At 38.2% G+C, this 16,196-nt stretch overlaps 1 protein-coding gene across 2 annotated transcripts in view; it reads left to right on the plus strand.

Moving 5' to 3' along the window:
* LOC148653679 (copper-transporting ATPase 1-like) overlaps positions 1–16,196 on the plus strand; it is a 48,535-nt gene that overhangs the window by 25,955 nt on the left and 6,384 nt on the right. For both annotated transcript variants that reach the window (XM_088648944.1, XM_088648943.1), the window contains 8 exons: positions 542–696; positions 2,063–2,197; positions 12,434–12,628; positions 13,626–13,808; positions 14,362–14,572; positions 14,807–14,953; positions 15,042–15,184; positions 15,539–15,742. In XM_088648944.1, coding sequence (XP_088505070.1) covers positions 542–696; positions 2,063–2,197; positions 12,434–12,628; positions 13,626–13,808; positions 14,362–14,572; positions 14,807–14,953; positions 15,042–15,184; positions 15,539–15,742 — 1,373 coding nt within the window. The remainder of the gene's footprint in view (positions 1–541; positions 697–2,062; positions 2,198–12,433; positions 12,629–13,625; positions 13,809–14,361; positions 14,573–14,806; positions 14,954–15,041; positions 15,185–15,538; positions 15,743–16,196) is intronic.

Here is a 16,196-nt window from a genome sequence, read left to right on the forward strand (position 1 = left end):
GATTTAAAATGTTAAATTTTAAGTGATGTGAAGAGCTAATAGCTATTTTCAGTTTCTAATACATGCTTAATTCATGTTTCTAATACATGTCTTATGGCATGCTACAACCAGATGCACTCATCAGCCATTATATTGCCTCAAAGTTATTAATTGTATGAATAATCTAGGATATTTTATAAAAGGCTAAATGTCTAAAAACATTGCTTTTAAAGACATTAAGAAAAATAATACTGTATAGTGATCCTTTAGATTTTCATAAAAAGATATACATGTTTTATTGTGGCTAAATTGCAAGATTTGCATTTCTTCACATTATTATAATTGTGGAATTATAATACAAGTTTTGTTTTCAGCTTTTGTATTGCTGTGATCAGTGTTAAGTGTTCTGTAGCTATTGTTAATAATCTTGTTTTTTTCTTATTAGTGACTGTCCAGCATTAGATTCACTTATTTTTGAAGTTTTTGTATTGTTTTATTTTTGTTTTCCTTTGTCGGACCAGGGCCTTTGTGTTGATGATCTGCTGCCTTTTTTCATTACCAGGGGAAGCCATGCCTGTGACAAAGAAACCAGGCAGCTCTGTAATTGCTGGCTCCATCAACCAGAATGGTTCCCTGCTCATCCAGGCCACACACGTGGGAGCAGACACTACCCTGTCCCAGATTGTCAAGCTTGTGGAGGAAGCACAGACCTCCAAGGTTCTCTTTGTTTTTTGTTGAGTGTTTTTTTAACTCAAGCAACAACTCCTATGTCCAACTTCCTGTCTAAAGTTAGAGCAGGAATTGAAAAGAAAACAAATCATTATTGGAAACACTATGAGTGCCCAAGTAGAAATAATTTGCTTAGCAGATGCCCTTATCAAGGGAAATTTACAATCAGTTTAAATTCACATGACATTAAGTAATGTGACGTACTTTCTTGGTGGGTATCCTTTTATATGCGTTTCTTTGTAAAAATACTCAAAGTCAGATGAAGAAACAGTGCTCTTTTTTACAGTGGGTAGAAAAATAAATCAAAACCAAATACAAGTTCTCTCTTAGCTTCTTCCTCACTCCCACTCTATAAGCACAGGCAAGCAGCTAAGCCGATTAGCAGTGTTTCTCTCAGACCAAGATCTCTTCAAAATGTACTCCAAAAAAACTTCAAGCTTCATGGGATCATCAATTAATAACTTGCTCACTCCCTTGTTCTGCTGGTGCACTGCTAAACAGAGACTTTTTGTACTGATAACTGGTCTTCGCAAGCTATAATATAGAATAATACACAAAGGTAGTAATATAATGACAACATTTTTACTGAAAAATTAAACAAACTCTAAATAAACTTTTTTTAAATATGAAGTAAAAACACAGTGAGAGGCAATAAAATCCAGTTGATCTATAAGGAAATTGTCTCAAGTCACTTTTTTCACCAGTGTGAACCAAAATAAAGGAATAAGGGAATGTTTAGATGTGTAGTAAAAAGGTTTTCCCCATGCTTGTTTTTGAATTGGTGACATCTGCGCAACTAACGTAACAGTGCAAAAATGGTGTAGAATGTCATTCAAGCCGAAGATGTCAAGATATATGTGCATTGTGCATCCCTGTCAATCAGTGAATTTGTCATGAGTTCTATCATCCTTCTGCAAGATGCCATGACTGACAAATGTTTAAGTTGGTATTTGATTTGGTAAATGCTGGAATGATTCAAGTTTTAACATATCATTTTAATGTCCATCAAGCAACAATATATTCACTGTAAACTGTTGATGACTAGTAGTATTATTAATATAAGAGCATTTGTACAAAACTGTAAACACTATCATTTTGGTAGAGGAGGAGTGATGGTGCGAATGTTGTTAATGTTGAGATGCAATCAGAATTATTGGGTAGTCTCATTACTCAGTTCAATATGGACAGCATCATGCTAACAATCTTCCATTCAGCACTGTAAACAGCTTATTTTTTCAGTACTAGCTTCAAGCACATTACAGGTATTTTATCTGCACAAGAGACTTTTTTTAAAGTAAGGGGTCGAATAAATAATACTGATGTAGTGTGATGATTTGATCTTTCTCTTGCACAGGCACCTATTCAGCAGTATGCAGACAAAATCAGTGGATATTTTGTTCCCTTCATCGTTGCGGTGTCGGTCCTAACCTTGTTTGCCTGGATTGTGATTGGATTTGTAAAGTTTGAGCTGGTAGAAAAATATTTTCCAGTAAGTGAAATTTATTTATTTTCTGAATTCTATATTCCTATATATATGCTATGTGTATGCTATATATATATATGCTATACTCCTCTATATATTTTTATTTAGAGCCATTGTTGTTCATTCAAAATTATTAACCAAACGTCACTATTTCCTTTGTTTTTGTTATATAACAAAAGTAGTTTCTAACCCAGTTAAAATGTAGCATTACAAACACAGAAAATTATATACAATTGCTATGTACTAAAAAAAGATCTAGTGTGACATAATGAAAAGTACTTGCTTAAAGGCAGGCAATATAATAATTGTTAGACCCTTTTCTCAGTAAACCACACGACTCTGGTAAATCAAGCTGGAGATTTCTTTATTGCAATAAACAAAGGAGGACAGACGAAGTTAACAGGTTAACCTCGTCTCTCACTCACTTTCCTAAGGACAGCAACAGGCTTTTATTCTTGAAGATGAGCAACATTTTCATACAAAAACATAGATTTATGATTGGTCAGTAGCAGTTTCTTACCATGTAAGAAAGGTCAGAAAGTTACAGTTACAGTGGGTATAGAAAGTCACCACCCCCTTTCAAAATGTGTCCGTTTTGTTGTATGACACTCTGAAAATAAATAAAAATTAGTTTTGTTCCATTTTTATCTATACACAGTAACCCACATTAGCCAAGTGAAAATAAAATTCTGAAACATCCTGAAAATTTATGAATATTACAACAGTAAAATACGTTATTTGGATAAGTGAACACCCCCCTTACAATTACATTTGTAGACTTGCTCAGGTATAACCAATCACCTTACAGATCACGCAACAAACTAATTAGCTCCCACCTGTGATCAATTGTGGTGGTTTTGATTAGTTCACAATAAAAGCAGCTGTTTCTAGAGGATTCCACTGCTTGGAGGTGCATTTCAAAACAATGAATCCAGTGTGGGCGGAAATGTGCTTTCAAAAGAACTTCAAAATAAGTTGTGGAAAGGCACAAGATTTCAAAGGCTTTAAGTATACCATGGAGCACAGTCAAGACCATCATTACGAAGTGGAAGGTGTATAGCACCACCCAGATCTTGCCTAGATCAGGCTGTCCCTCCAAACTGTATGACCAAGCAAGAAGGAGACTGATCAGAAAGGCCTATGGCAACTTTAAATGCGTTACAGGCCTTTATGGAAAAGACTGGTCATTGTGTGCATGTGACAATATCACAAGTGCTTCACAAATCTGGCCTTTATGGGAGGATGGCAAGAAAAAAGCAACTCCTTAAAAAAAGCCACATCAAGTCTCGTTTATGTTTTGCTAAAAAGCACCTTAAAGATTCTGTGGCCAAGTGGCAAAAGCTGTTGTGGTCAGATAATACCAAAATCGAACTTTTTGGCCGGAATGCAAAACGGTACAGCTGGCAAAAACCCAATATATCCTACCATCCAATGAACACCATTCCTACAGTAAAGCATGGTGGTGGCAGCATCCTGTTGTGGGGTTTCTCTTCAGCTGGGACTGGGACACTTGTCAGGATAGAAGAGAAGATGGCTGGTGCAAAATACAGGCAAATTCTTGAAGAAAACCTGCAGTCCTCAGCCAGGAAGTTGAAAATGGGAAGATGGTTCACCTTTCAACATGACAATGACCCAAAGCAACTGTACAATGGCTGAAGGACAGGAAGGTGAATGTCCTTGAGTGGCCTAGTCAGAGCCCCAACCTAAATCCAACCAAAAATCTTTGGAATGAGATGAAGAGGGCAGTCCATCAACAGTCACCACACAGTTTGCCTGAGCTTGAGACAACTCTGTAAGGAAGAAATATATGGGCAAATATTCCTCCCTCTAGGTATGCAAAGTTGGTATAGATGTATCCAAACAGATTCAAGGCTGTAATTCAAGCAAAAGGTGTTTCCACCAAGTATTAACTCAGGGGAGTGTTCTCTTATCCAAACCAGTTATTCTACTTTTTATTTTTATTTTGCTTTCTTTTTTCACTTGGATGTTGCAATTTACAATTTGTAAGTAAAACTGGAATAAATCTGATTTTATTTGTCTTCTTTTTGGGCTTTAGTGCAAAAAAAGGCGAACGTTTTGAAAGGGGGAGGTGACTTTCTATACTGTAGGTCATCCTTGGACAAATAACAAAGACCCTAATTAGCTAAGACTCTATTCCCTTTCATGTCACCAATCATAGCAGTAGCATATAGCAGTAGTTCTCAAACTTTATGGACCAAGTACCACCCCTGATCAAACCAAAGCATCCAAGTACCACCTACAAGTCATCTTCTCATAGGAACCCCAGAAGATCTCAATGACTAACATGAGCGTGCTTGTGCGCACACACTCACATACACATATAATAAATATTATAGTAAAACTTTATTTGATATAGCGCCTTTAAAGGTGGCTTCTCAAAGCGCATTACAGAATGACAAAAGGAACAACAACAACAATTAAAAATAATAAAAAAGCACCATTTCATTGAGAGGGGTGAGCCTGTTTAGTCGAGCAAAGCAGATGTGAATTCATTGGTCGAGCCTTGATACAATTCACAACAGAGTCTAACAGATTTTAAATCGTCAGGCATTTTTTTGATGGCCAAGGCCTTGCGGTGGATGCTGCAGTTCATATCTGGAGCAACCTCTCTAATTCGTGCAACTACACCGCTGTTTCAGCTTGTCATCGCTCTAGCACCGTCTGTACAAACTCCGTTGCATTTTATCCAGTCGATGCCATTCTCTTCGATAAATTCATTCAGAAGCTGAAATGTGTGCTCTCCTGTAGTTCCTGTTGGTAGCGGCATACAGAACAGAAAGTCCTCATGGGACATGCCCTCAAACTCGTATCGAACATAAACGCACAAATTGGCCAAATCAACGACATTTATAGACTCATCTAATTGCAGTGAAAAGCATTTGCTCATCTTAACGCACTCTATCAGCATACTTTTACATCATCCGCCTCATCAATAATTCTATGAGTGACTGTGCCTTTCGGAGGGGGCAGCAGGTTGAGCTGTTCAGCAGCTTTTTCTCCACACATAATATGTGTCAGCTCTTTGGCAACAGTAAAGTTCTTCATAAGTAGTGTGGGGCTTACCTACTTTAGCAATCCGCAAGCCTGCATTTTCCCCCATTTTCATTTCAGGAGTTTGTCTCAGAAGTTAAAAGAAGTTTTTATTTCATGCGCATGGGAGCGAAACACAGACGCTTGGTGTATTTTTCTCAAATTAACCTTGAACAGTTCTTAAATATTTTTCTGTTATCTATCATGCTTTCCTGTACTCACAAGATTGCCAGCGTTCGTAGTACGCATTTCTATGCTTTCCTGTGCTTACAACATTGGCATTGGTCCAAAATCACACACATTCTCCTACTTCCCTATTTCCCTATTTTTTTTAAATACAATTGGTCACTAACGTTCGTAGCACACATTCCTATACAATGGTATAGAATTACATTGTAGCTCTTGTGTCCACTCAAGTAGTAGCGCGCGCTGTATCGTAGTACGTAGGCTGCGTATTTGACACAAACTAATTTTATTAAAATAGAAAATATGAAAACCTGTCCCAATTTTTCAGTGCACACAAAAAACTTTCGGGGTCATATGGCGTACCGTCTGGCGGCGCTCCGCGTACCACAACTGGTAACGCGTACCACAGTTTGAGAACCACTGACATATAGGAAATCTGCATTACACTTCCACTCAAGAGACCTTGAAGAAACCTGGTCAGCTAGGAGTGTACAAAACTGTAAAACCGTTCTTGAGGACCTCATTCTTAACATCTAACAGGCATGGGTTCTGTCATATTGAATATCGAAATAATTAATATTTTTAATTTTTAATATTTTTAAAAGATATTTAACTTTATACAAAGGTAGCCATATCACCCTGCAACTCACAACTGGCAACCCACTGAAGCTCAGCAGGTGTGAGCCTGGTCAGTACCTGGATGGGAGACCTCCTGGGAAAAACTAAGGTTGCTGCTGGAAGAGGTGTTAGTGGGGCCAGCAGGGGGCGCTCACCCTGCGGTCCATGTGGGACCTAATGCCCCAGTATAGTGACAGGGACACTATACTGTAAAACAGGCGCCGTCCTTTGGATGAGATGTAAAACCGAGGTCCTGACTCTCTGTGGTCATTAAAAATCCTAGGGCGTTTCTCAAAAAGAGTAGGGGTGTAACCCCGGCGTCCTGGCCAAATTTCCCATTGGCCCTTCCCAATCATAGCCTCCTAATAATCCACCTCTATGAATTGGCTACATTACTCTGCTCTCCTCCCCACTGATAGCTGATGTGTGGTGAGCGTTCTGGCGCACTATGGCTGCCGTCGCATCATCCAGGTGGATGCTGCACATTGGTGGTGGTGGAGGGGATCCCCATTACCTGTGAAGCGCTTTGAGTGGAGTGTCCAGAAAAGCGCTATATAAGTGTAAGCAATTATTATTATTATTATTATTGTTATTATTGTTATTATAATATATACTTTAAAGCAGCAAGGCCAGTTGTTGGAATCACAAGCAAAACTTTCAAAAGAAATTTAAGACCAAGGAAAATTATTACACAGGCTTGTCTTCTGAAGATATCCAGCAAGCAAAAAGGCAAATCATCTGGAAATCATGGTTATTCAGACATTTTTGGTAATTGTCATCTTTTTTTCTAATATGATAGATATTCATATTTCAGCTAAAATCTCACTCTAAGATTATCCATTTAAGAAGTCTGCACTTAAATCTGTATTCTTACAACTCAACTGTTTTAGCTACAAGCCATTCTCATTGTTGAATGTTGAATTAAATACAGTGCCCTCCAGAATTATTGGCGCCCTTGGTAAAGATGAGCAAAAAAGGCTTTGAAAAATGGGTTTGTTGTTTATCAGCTTGATCTTACACTGAAAGTATGAGAGAAATCTAACCTTTCAGTGAGGTAAAATTATTCAAAGAAAAAATAAATCCTTATAAAAAAAAAAACATTTTTCTCAAAAACATGTGTGACACATGTTAAAATTATTGGCACCCCTAGAAATTCCTATTAAAATCTAGTTGACATATATTTTACATTTCTTAAGCACACCTGAGTCTTTAGGAACTCTTAAGTGGCCATCCATGACTTCCTGTTTCACTTGGGTATAAGTATGAGATGACACAAGCCAAACACCTTTAGTCATCCATCAACATGGGGAAGATCAGAGAATACAGAAATGAAATGAGACAAAAGGTTGTTGACCTTCATAAATCAGGCAATGGCTATAAAATAAAATAGCTTAATACCTGAAAATACCCATCTCCACTATTAGGGCAATAATTAAGAAGTTTCAAACAAATCCTGGGGTCACCAAGTCTCCAAAACTACAATTAGACGCCACCTCCATGCCAACAAACTATTTGGAAGGTTTCCCAGAAGAAAGCCTCTGCTGTCGTCAAACCACAAACGTAAGCGCCTGCAGTTCGCTAAACATCACTGGAACTTTGATTGGAACCGGGTTCTATGGTCAGATGAGACAAAAATAGAGCTTTCTGGCAACAAACACCAGAGGTAGGTTTGGTATCAAAAGAATCAGGGTCATGCAGAAAAGAACCTCGTTCCCACTGTGAAAAATGGTGGTGGATCTGCGATGTTGTGGGGATGTTTTTGTTCCAAAGGCCTTGGGAATCTTGTTAGGATACATGGCATCATGCACTCAAATACCAAGAGATTTTAGATCAAAATCTGGCTGCCTCTGTTGTGCTTGGATCTTCCGACAGGACAATGATTTAAAGAATACCTCCAAATCCAGACAGAAATTGTTCACTGACCACAGAATCAAGCTTTTGCAGTGGCCATCCCAGTCCCCTGACCCATTGAAAACAAGTGGGGTGAACTGAAGAGGAAGGAGAGTCCACAAGCGAGGACCAAGGACTCTGAATGATGTGGAGAGATTTTGTATGGAGGAATGTTCTCAGATCCCTTTATACGTGTTCTCCCACCTCATCCAGCATTATAAGAGAAGACTCAGTGCAGTCATTTTGGCGAAAGGAGGGTGCACAAAGTACTAAATGCAGGGATGCCAATAAATGTGACACGTGTTTTTGAGTAAAATGTTTTATTTTTTAAGATTTTTTTTAAATCATTTTACCTTACTGAAAGGTTAGATTTCTCTCATATTTTCAGTGTAAGATCAAGCTGATAAACAACAAAGACATTTCTTCATAGCCTTTTTTGCTCATCTTTACCAGGGGTGCCAATGATTCTGGAGGGCACTGTATATGTAAAGCCTTAACTTTGTGATCTGCACTAGCTCAATTCATTGTGTTCAAAAAGGTGTTCCTAAAAGCAGACGTTTTGCAAGATGCAAATTTAAACTAAATATAAACTAAAAGCTTCAGTACTTCCAAAATTCCTAGAAACAAAAAGATTTTTAAGATCAATATATATCTTAGATAAATTATACAGTGCTCTATCAGCCTCTAAACGACTGTCATAATATGACAACCTTTTAGTCTACACAGTGTAGTGGTGTTAGGATTTTAATTTACTGTAACAATTAAAAATTGGAAGACTATATAATGAGTGTACTTTGATGACTGTTGGGAATCAGTCAAACAGTAATTTACTGTCTCCCACAGTTTTTAAATAAACAGTATACAATTTATTGATAAAACACCCTAACATGCATGACAAAACAACAAATGCAATAAAATATATTTTCTGAAACAATCTGCTGTTACGGAAGGTTGATTTTTCGCTCAGGGATTACAGAAATCAGAGTTAACTTCAGATGTTTAAATACATTCACTGTCACATGTTATAGCCTACCATGTAGTTTTTATCATTCTCGTATACAAGTAGATGTACATTTACTGTCATGAACTAAACAAAAGTGTTTGAAATAATAGTTTGACTCTTGAGTTTTATACCCAATAAATATCCATTGGTCAAACTTTCTCAATGAGTTCAAACTTACCACATCTCTCATGCAGGATTCAACTTATATTGCCCGGGGAAGGTGGCACACCTGTGCCTTGTATGGAGTGCGTTGTCTTCTGGGCGTTTTACATCACAGATCTCCCATTATCCCATCTTAGTGTGGTCCAAAAGATCTGTGAACTCTAGGACACCCTTTTCTATAGTACCATCCCTCACAATAGGTTCAATGTTAAAATGCCTTTAGAAGCTATCAAATGCTAGAATTATAGTAATAGGCATCAAGACTGTATAAATGTTCCACAAAATGGGATAACATCCTGTTTTATCTCATACATCCTTATACACAGCATCCTTGTGGTCCATAAAAACATAACTAGCTTTGAAAAAAATCACAGGATAGAAAATCTGTAAGCAAATCTGTAAGATCTGTAAGCCAATTCCTGAAATGGCTTCAATTGTGGAAAGTTTATATTTATATTTCACATATTTGCAGTATACTCTCTCCAAATACTGCTCCAGCGTTGTGATGTTCCCAGCATCCCAGTCTGTATGCCTCACTTGTACTTCACACTGTTTTCACCATGAAAAAAAAAGATATTGAATCTAACACTGCTTTACCTCTTTCAAACAGGGACGTTGGATGTTGGTTGACTTTGTTAAAGAAATAAATGTCACAAGCACCAAATTTTTATGTTATTTGTTCGCTCAGGCTCCCTTTATATACACTAGGAACCACATGAAGCTCTGATATAAGTAGCAGACAATCTGAAAAAGGGTGAATACTTTCCATGTTTAATCATGTTAGAACATTAATGTTTTTTGTTCAATCCCACCTTTTTTGTGTTTCAGGTCAGCATAACTACTGGGACAAATTAACTTAAAGTAAAATAACCTAGTCTAAAGTTTGTGTGTGGTCACACACACCTTACACCTACTGTAGCAATGATTGCTTCAAGTCATCACATGACATCAACTGACATTTGGCATGTTCTTTTCAGATGTTTTGACCAGCCTTAACTGAGCCACTTTGTTGTTGCTTAGTGTATTTTATGACTTCAATTTCTTCTTCAACAGCTAAAATGCTTGCTCAAATTCAGTTCTAAAGTGTCTTCTTCCTGATGAACTTCTTGGTTAAGTGTGTTGAGGGTGCTGAGTATGTGTTGAGTCATTGTCTAGCTGTTAGTTGAATTGCCACCAAATGCATTTGGAGGCATTGGTTTTGACATGGGCAAGCATTTCTGTACACTTCAAAATTCATGCCCAAGCCATGTTGCTACCTCCACCACGCTTCATGGATGAGGTGGTATACTGAGGATCATTAGTTATTCCTCTCTTTCTCTTTATTGCCTTTCCTTCTCTTTAATAAAGGTTGATCTTCATCTCCTCTGTCCATACAACTTGGTTCCAGAACTGTTGTGGCTCATTTGCACTTCCATGCAAATTATAGTCAGGCCTTTCTGTTTTGAGTGCTGATGAGAGGTTTACAGTATAGCCTTTGTAATTCTCCTATTGACATCTTCAGTGCACAGTGAATTGAGATACTTTCACACCTACACTCTGGAGATTGTCTGCAATCTCTTTCTTATGGATGTTATTTTAGGTGTTTTGTTCACAGCTCTAATGATGTTTCTTTCAACAACTACTGTCATTTTCCTTGGATAACCTGGTCTTTTTACTTTTGCCAATTACTTACTCTTCCAGTAGTTTCTTTTTCAAGACATTCCATTACCAATTTTGCTATGCCCAATTTAAGTGGATTTCTTTTGCTGTCAACTCAGTCTTCATTTTGGTTGGTCTTCTTACTTGAGATGCAGGCCCTAAATATATACTCAAAAGACTAGAACCAAGGCTGTACGTTCACAACTCTTTTACGTTTCCACAAGTAGTGTTACATGGAACACCTGAGCAATTAGAAAGGTCTGTCAGACAATTGTCATTTATGCTCACCTGAAATGGAAAGATCGAACACAACAAATTACATTATTCTAACATGGTTAAACATGTATGCAAAATTATACCCAGAAACAAAAGTTAAATTCTATATTTTTGCCTTATATTAAACGTTTGATCCACAATATAAATTTAATTTGCACACAGCAACAATGACAGATTTTAATTCAATGTCCCAATACTTATGGTTTTTACTGTATTTACTCTTTCCAATAATCTGAAAATGCAACTTAGACAGATACTGTGCAAGTTACATTACATGGGAAGTAATATTTATAATACTATTTTATATAATAATAGTATTTTATGGGCTTATCTGTAAATCAGAATCTTCCAGAATTGCAAAAAAAAGGCAGAAAAGGCAGTTGATAACTACATGCTTGTATTCTGTCATGTACCAACTCAGCAGTTCTGGCCCACGGTATTCAATCCATTATCTAGTATTCTTTTCCACAAAAGCCCTGTCTCCCCATGCCTTTGTTTAATTTGTGACCTTTTGGCTCTGGATCCACCATTCAAATGTGCATGGTTGCTGCTGTTCTCCCTCACTGTAGCAAAGAAATTGAAGTTGATGAACTGGAAAAATGAGACAAATTTGGCACTAACTAGCTATATCTTTAGACAGAACATGCATGCATCCTTTGAAAGATTCACAGTTTTCTTACCACACCTTTCCGTAAATTAAGATCTATGTGAGGAAAAAAATGTAATACGTGTGGGGGTGCAAATTAAAAAGAACTTTGAGATAAAGTCGTGTAAAGGCACAGTTGTGTATAAAAACATTTCAAAGACTCCAAAGATCTCTTTGTGCATGACGAAGGTGATCCTTTAGGAAGTGGAAGAAACCTAGACACTGCCTAGACCATGCTACCCATTCAAGCTTGCAATTGGCCAGGGAAGAAACTGGTTAGAGATACAACGGTGAGGTCAAGTGCCATTTTGAAAGAGTTACAGAGTTCAGTGGTTGAGATAGGAGAAGATGTGCAACATTTCTCTCTTTTGTTTACATTGGCTTTTGCTGTAGATTTTCTTATTCTCCGAAGACTTCACTTTGATTGAATTCAGATTTTAAATAAAATATTATTTAAAGCCTGAAAATTATGTGTGCATCATTTTAAAATTCACAGATTGGGACTGAATGCATTTTCCAGGCAATGCATGTGGTAACAGAGTAGTTAATAGAAAATAGAATAGTTTGTGAATAAATCAAACTTTTTCTGAACACTGTAAAAGTATGTTTTTTAACTAAATGTATGCAACACGGTATGTCTGCACAGTATGGGTTTTGTCTTGGCTGCTGTGCTGTTTGTGGCTGTGATGATGATGATTTTTGACCAACCTAGATAAAGTACTTGATGGCTTCACCTTTTCAGTGACTTTACCTGTTACTGTTGTTTGCCCAGGGATACAACAAGAGCATCTCACAGTCAGAGGTGGTGATCAGGTTCGCCTTCCAGGCCTCCATCACTGTGCTATGCATCGCCTGCCCTTGCTCCCTGGGCTTAGCAACGCCAACTGCTGTGATGGTTGGCACTGGCGTTGGGGCACAGAATGGAATCCTCATCAAGGGTGGGGGACCCCTCGAGATGGCACATAAGGTATGTAGCGATGAAGTCATCCTTAAATCAATGGGGAAGGATGTGTAGGTTAAAGTATCTGTTGTGATAGAATTAGCCAAGAGTCTAATGACAGAACCCAAAATTATAATGGCCTCAAGAAAGATAATAAACACTAAGGAAAACAGGATGGAGAGAGAAGCGAAGAGTTACAATAATAATAGTTGAGTTAGAGATGTTTGTATTTGTATGGTACTTTTCATCTTGAAGGATCACAAAGTGCATCACATATATAGTATGAACTCCATTTAATCTATCACTTAATTATAGCTCTGTATGACACATGGCAGGAATCCTGTGTCAACAACCATTCTATATAGTAGATCATGGAAAAGAAGTAAAACAAAACTATTTCAGCAATTCAATTAAGGGGGAAATGAGGACACTGAAGTTTGAAACTTTTATTGCAAACAGTGTCAATGTTATCCTGCTGTTATGGGATCTTTAGTGACCATGTAGTCAAGACCTCAGTTTAAGGTCTCAACCAAAGGAGAGCATCTCCGACAGCACAGTATCCCCTGTCACCATACTGGGGTATCAGTTTAGAAATTCTTCTCCAAAGGGATGTTCACCATCATGTTGTAGCAGCAACATGGCTATCCTAGCAGTAGTTATCAGGACCAGCCTGGTTAAACTTCTGATTTGTTAGCATATGCAAACGTCACATTTTTCATGGGTAAGGGTTAAGCTCTGAAGCTGTCGGGTCAGAGTGCACTACTAGTGAGATCTTGATGTTGCTTCACTTGGGTTAGCAACCTGCCATGCATGAACACACTTATACATAACAGAAGTTATCAATGTCTGTGATACAGGATACACATGCAGAAGTGAAATTTTTGTTTCTAAAACAAGGGGCGAGAAAAAAAAAATGTGAAAGAAGGTGTCTCTTTTTATCTGAAAAAAATACAGCTATTGCTTACGGATGCTGCCAGTCTGTCGGTAAATTACCCGTTAACCTCATTGTCTGTCTTCAACACAGATCAACACCGTGGTGTTCGATAAAACTGGCACTCTCACATATGGCACTCCGAAGGTGGTTCAGGCCAAGATTCTGGTGGAGGGGAACCGGATGCCCCGTTCCAAGCTGCTGGCCATTGTGGGGACTGCTGAAAACCACAGTGAGCATCCGCTGGGAGCAGCCATCACTCAGTACTGCAAACAGGTGCGGTGCATACATACGCTTAATTTCACTGACTAAAGTTGTATTTGTCTCAAGAACTTTCTTGGCTTTTCCTGCTCATTTATTTTGCATTCTGTTAATACGAAAGTAACATAAATCAAGGCTTCTCCCAGCAGACAGTAGAGAAAGGTATCAAATGATATCACTCTGTGCCTTTAGTATTTTAAAATATTTTCAAGTGCTAAGTTACCTGACATTATTAATAGAGCAAATTCGGAGACAAAAAATAGTCCATTTAACGCTTGTGACAGTTTCTTGAAAACTGCTGGTCAAGGCTGTATTTGTTTTATATAATTGTGTTTTATAATTCCCAGCCTTGTGGTTGAGTGGCTCCAACTTATAAGACCTTCCTGGCCTTCATCTGAAACTAAAATGGTTTTGTCATTACAACACAAAAAAAAAAGACTTTGCAATGAAACAGGATTTACTTCAAAATAATAACCCACGAAATATTACAAACTGTTAGCTATTACAAATACGAACATGTTTTCAGTTGGTGTACAGTTCTTCAATGTTGTTTTATCTCTGAATGAAGGAGTTGGGGACAGAGTCTCTGGGAACTTGCACAGACTTCCAGACTGTGCCTGGCTGTGGAATCCGATGCCAGGTCAGTAATACGGAGAAGCTGCTGAACCGCTTGGATAGCAGTGAGGAAGAGAGGAATTGCCAGAATGCACCTCTGGTGCAGATTGATGGCAGGAGCAGCACTGTCAAGCACCCTCTCAATCTGGACTCTGAGCCTTCATGTAAGTGGATACTGCACTGAGAAAACATTAAACAGTTGTATTTTTGTAACAGTTTGTATGAGACCCAAGCCAAATTTTATTAGCTCTTAATTGAATCTCAAAGTGAACTGTAAATTTCACTAAATTGAATCTTGTCTGTTGAGGACATAAGTCATAATGCAAAAAACAGTGAAACAGAGAATGTCATGTTCAAGCAAAAAGGCAGGAATTTATACATCATCCTCCTTAATGTAGCCATGGGACACTCCAAGCCCTACACAGTCCTGATCGGAAACCGAGAGTGGATGAGGAGGAATGGTCTCCAAGTCAGAAGAGAGGTTGATGAAACCATGATTGAACACGAATGTAAAGGGCGCACTGCTGTCCTCGTGGCAGTTGATGGTAAGTCCCGGCTGTGTTTCAAATCAATGCTTTGACGTCTGTTAGAGAAAACCTTTAGCCAAGGGGTTTAACTAGTTTTCCTGTGCAGGCTTGCTTTGTGCAATGATAGTCATCGCAGACACTGTGAAGCCTGAAGCAGAGCTGGCCATCTGCTCTCTGATGTCAATGGGTCTGGAAGTGGTTTTGATGACTGGGGACAACAGTAAAACTGCAAAGGCCATAGCAGCTCAGGTAGGTCATTTCACTATTTTGATTTTTTGTTTTACTCATTTTATAGGTGCCGCTAATGTTTCATTTATGTTCATATTCCCTAGTACCTTGTCTGCCATTGTGCGGTAAAAATCACTAGAAATCAAGAATAAAGGTCACAAACCAAAATGACAGTAGCATTGTGTGCACTGAGTTAAATGTGCACAAAAGACGTAACCAAAATCTTGATTTAATTAGATTTTTTTAAAATGTATTATAATGACTTTAAATTCAACTTGTAAAGAATCAGAAGGAAAAATTGTCTTCCTTGTTGCAATTGAAGGCAGAGCATGGTTCCAAGCATGGCAGATTTTAAGTGGTCTCATCTTGTTACAGGTGGGCATCAGGAGGGTGTTTGCAGAGGTGCTGCCCTCTCACAAGGTGGCGAAGGTGGAACAACTGCAGAAGATGGGCAAGCGAGTGGCCATGGTTGGGGATGGAGTGAATGACTCCCCTGCTCTGGCCATGGCAGATGTGGGCATTGCCATCGGCACGGGCACCGATGTGGCCATTGAAGCAGCAGACGTTGTACTAATCAGGGTAAGGAAGTGAGGGCGAAGGGGACCGATACTCTGTAATACTCCTCACTATATACTGTAAAAGCGCTGATTCTTATGGAATGTGTTCCGCCGGGGATTCAATTTTTTTTTTATCGCGTATCTAAGGAAATCTCAGTTTAACTTTGTTCATGAACAAACAGTGGCATGTTACATTATTATTAGTTTTTTTGTTAACAAGGCTCGCCAGCTAATGTGAATTGAAACCCATCTTTCTAGCTTTTAAAGTCGTGCGATGTGTAAACCACAATTCAACTAGAGAAAAAAAGACCTGACTGACAAGATTTAAGATGTGGCTGTCAATGTTGGATTAAAAAAAACACATTGCTCGGCGTTTGTTGCATTGCTTGAAAAATAACTTTATTTCGAGAGACTGGATAAGTAATTCAAGTGTTTTTTTTAACTTCCTGAAAAACAACTAATAATTAAACTGTATG

The sequence above is a fragment of the Lepisosteus platostomus genome, chromosome 10, assembly GCF_059453375.1.
Source record: "Lepisosteus platostomus isolate fLepPlt1 chromosome 10, fLepPlt1.hap1, whole genome shotgun sequence".
In the NCBI taxonomy this organism is placed as follows: Eukaryota; Metazoa; Chordata; class Actinopteri; order Semionotiformes; family Lepisosteidae; genus Lepisosteus; species Lepisosteus platostomus.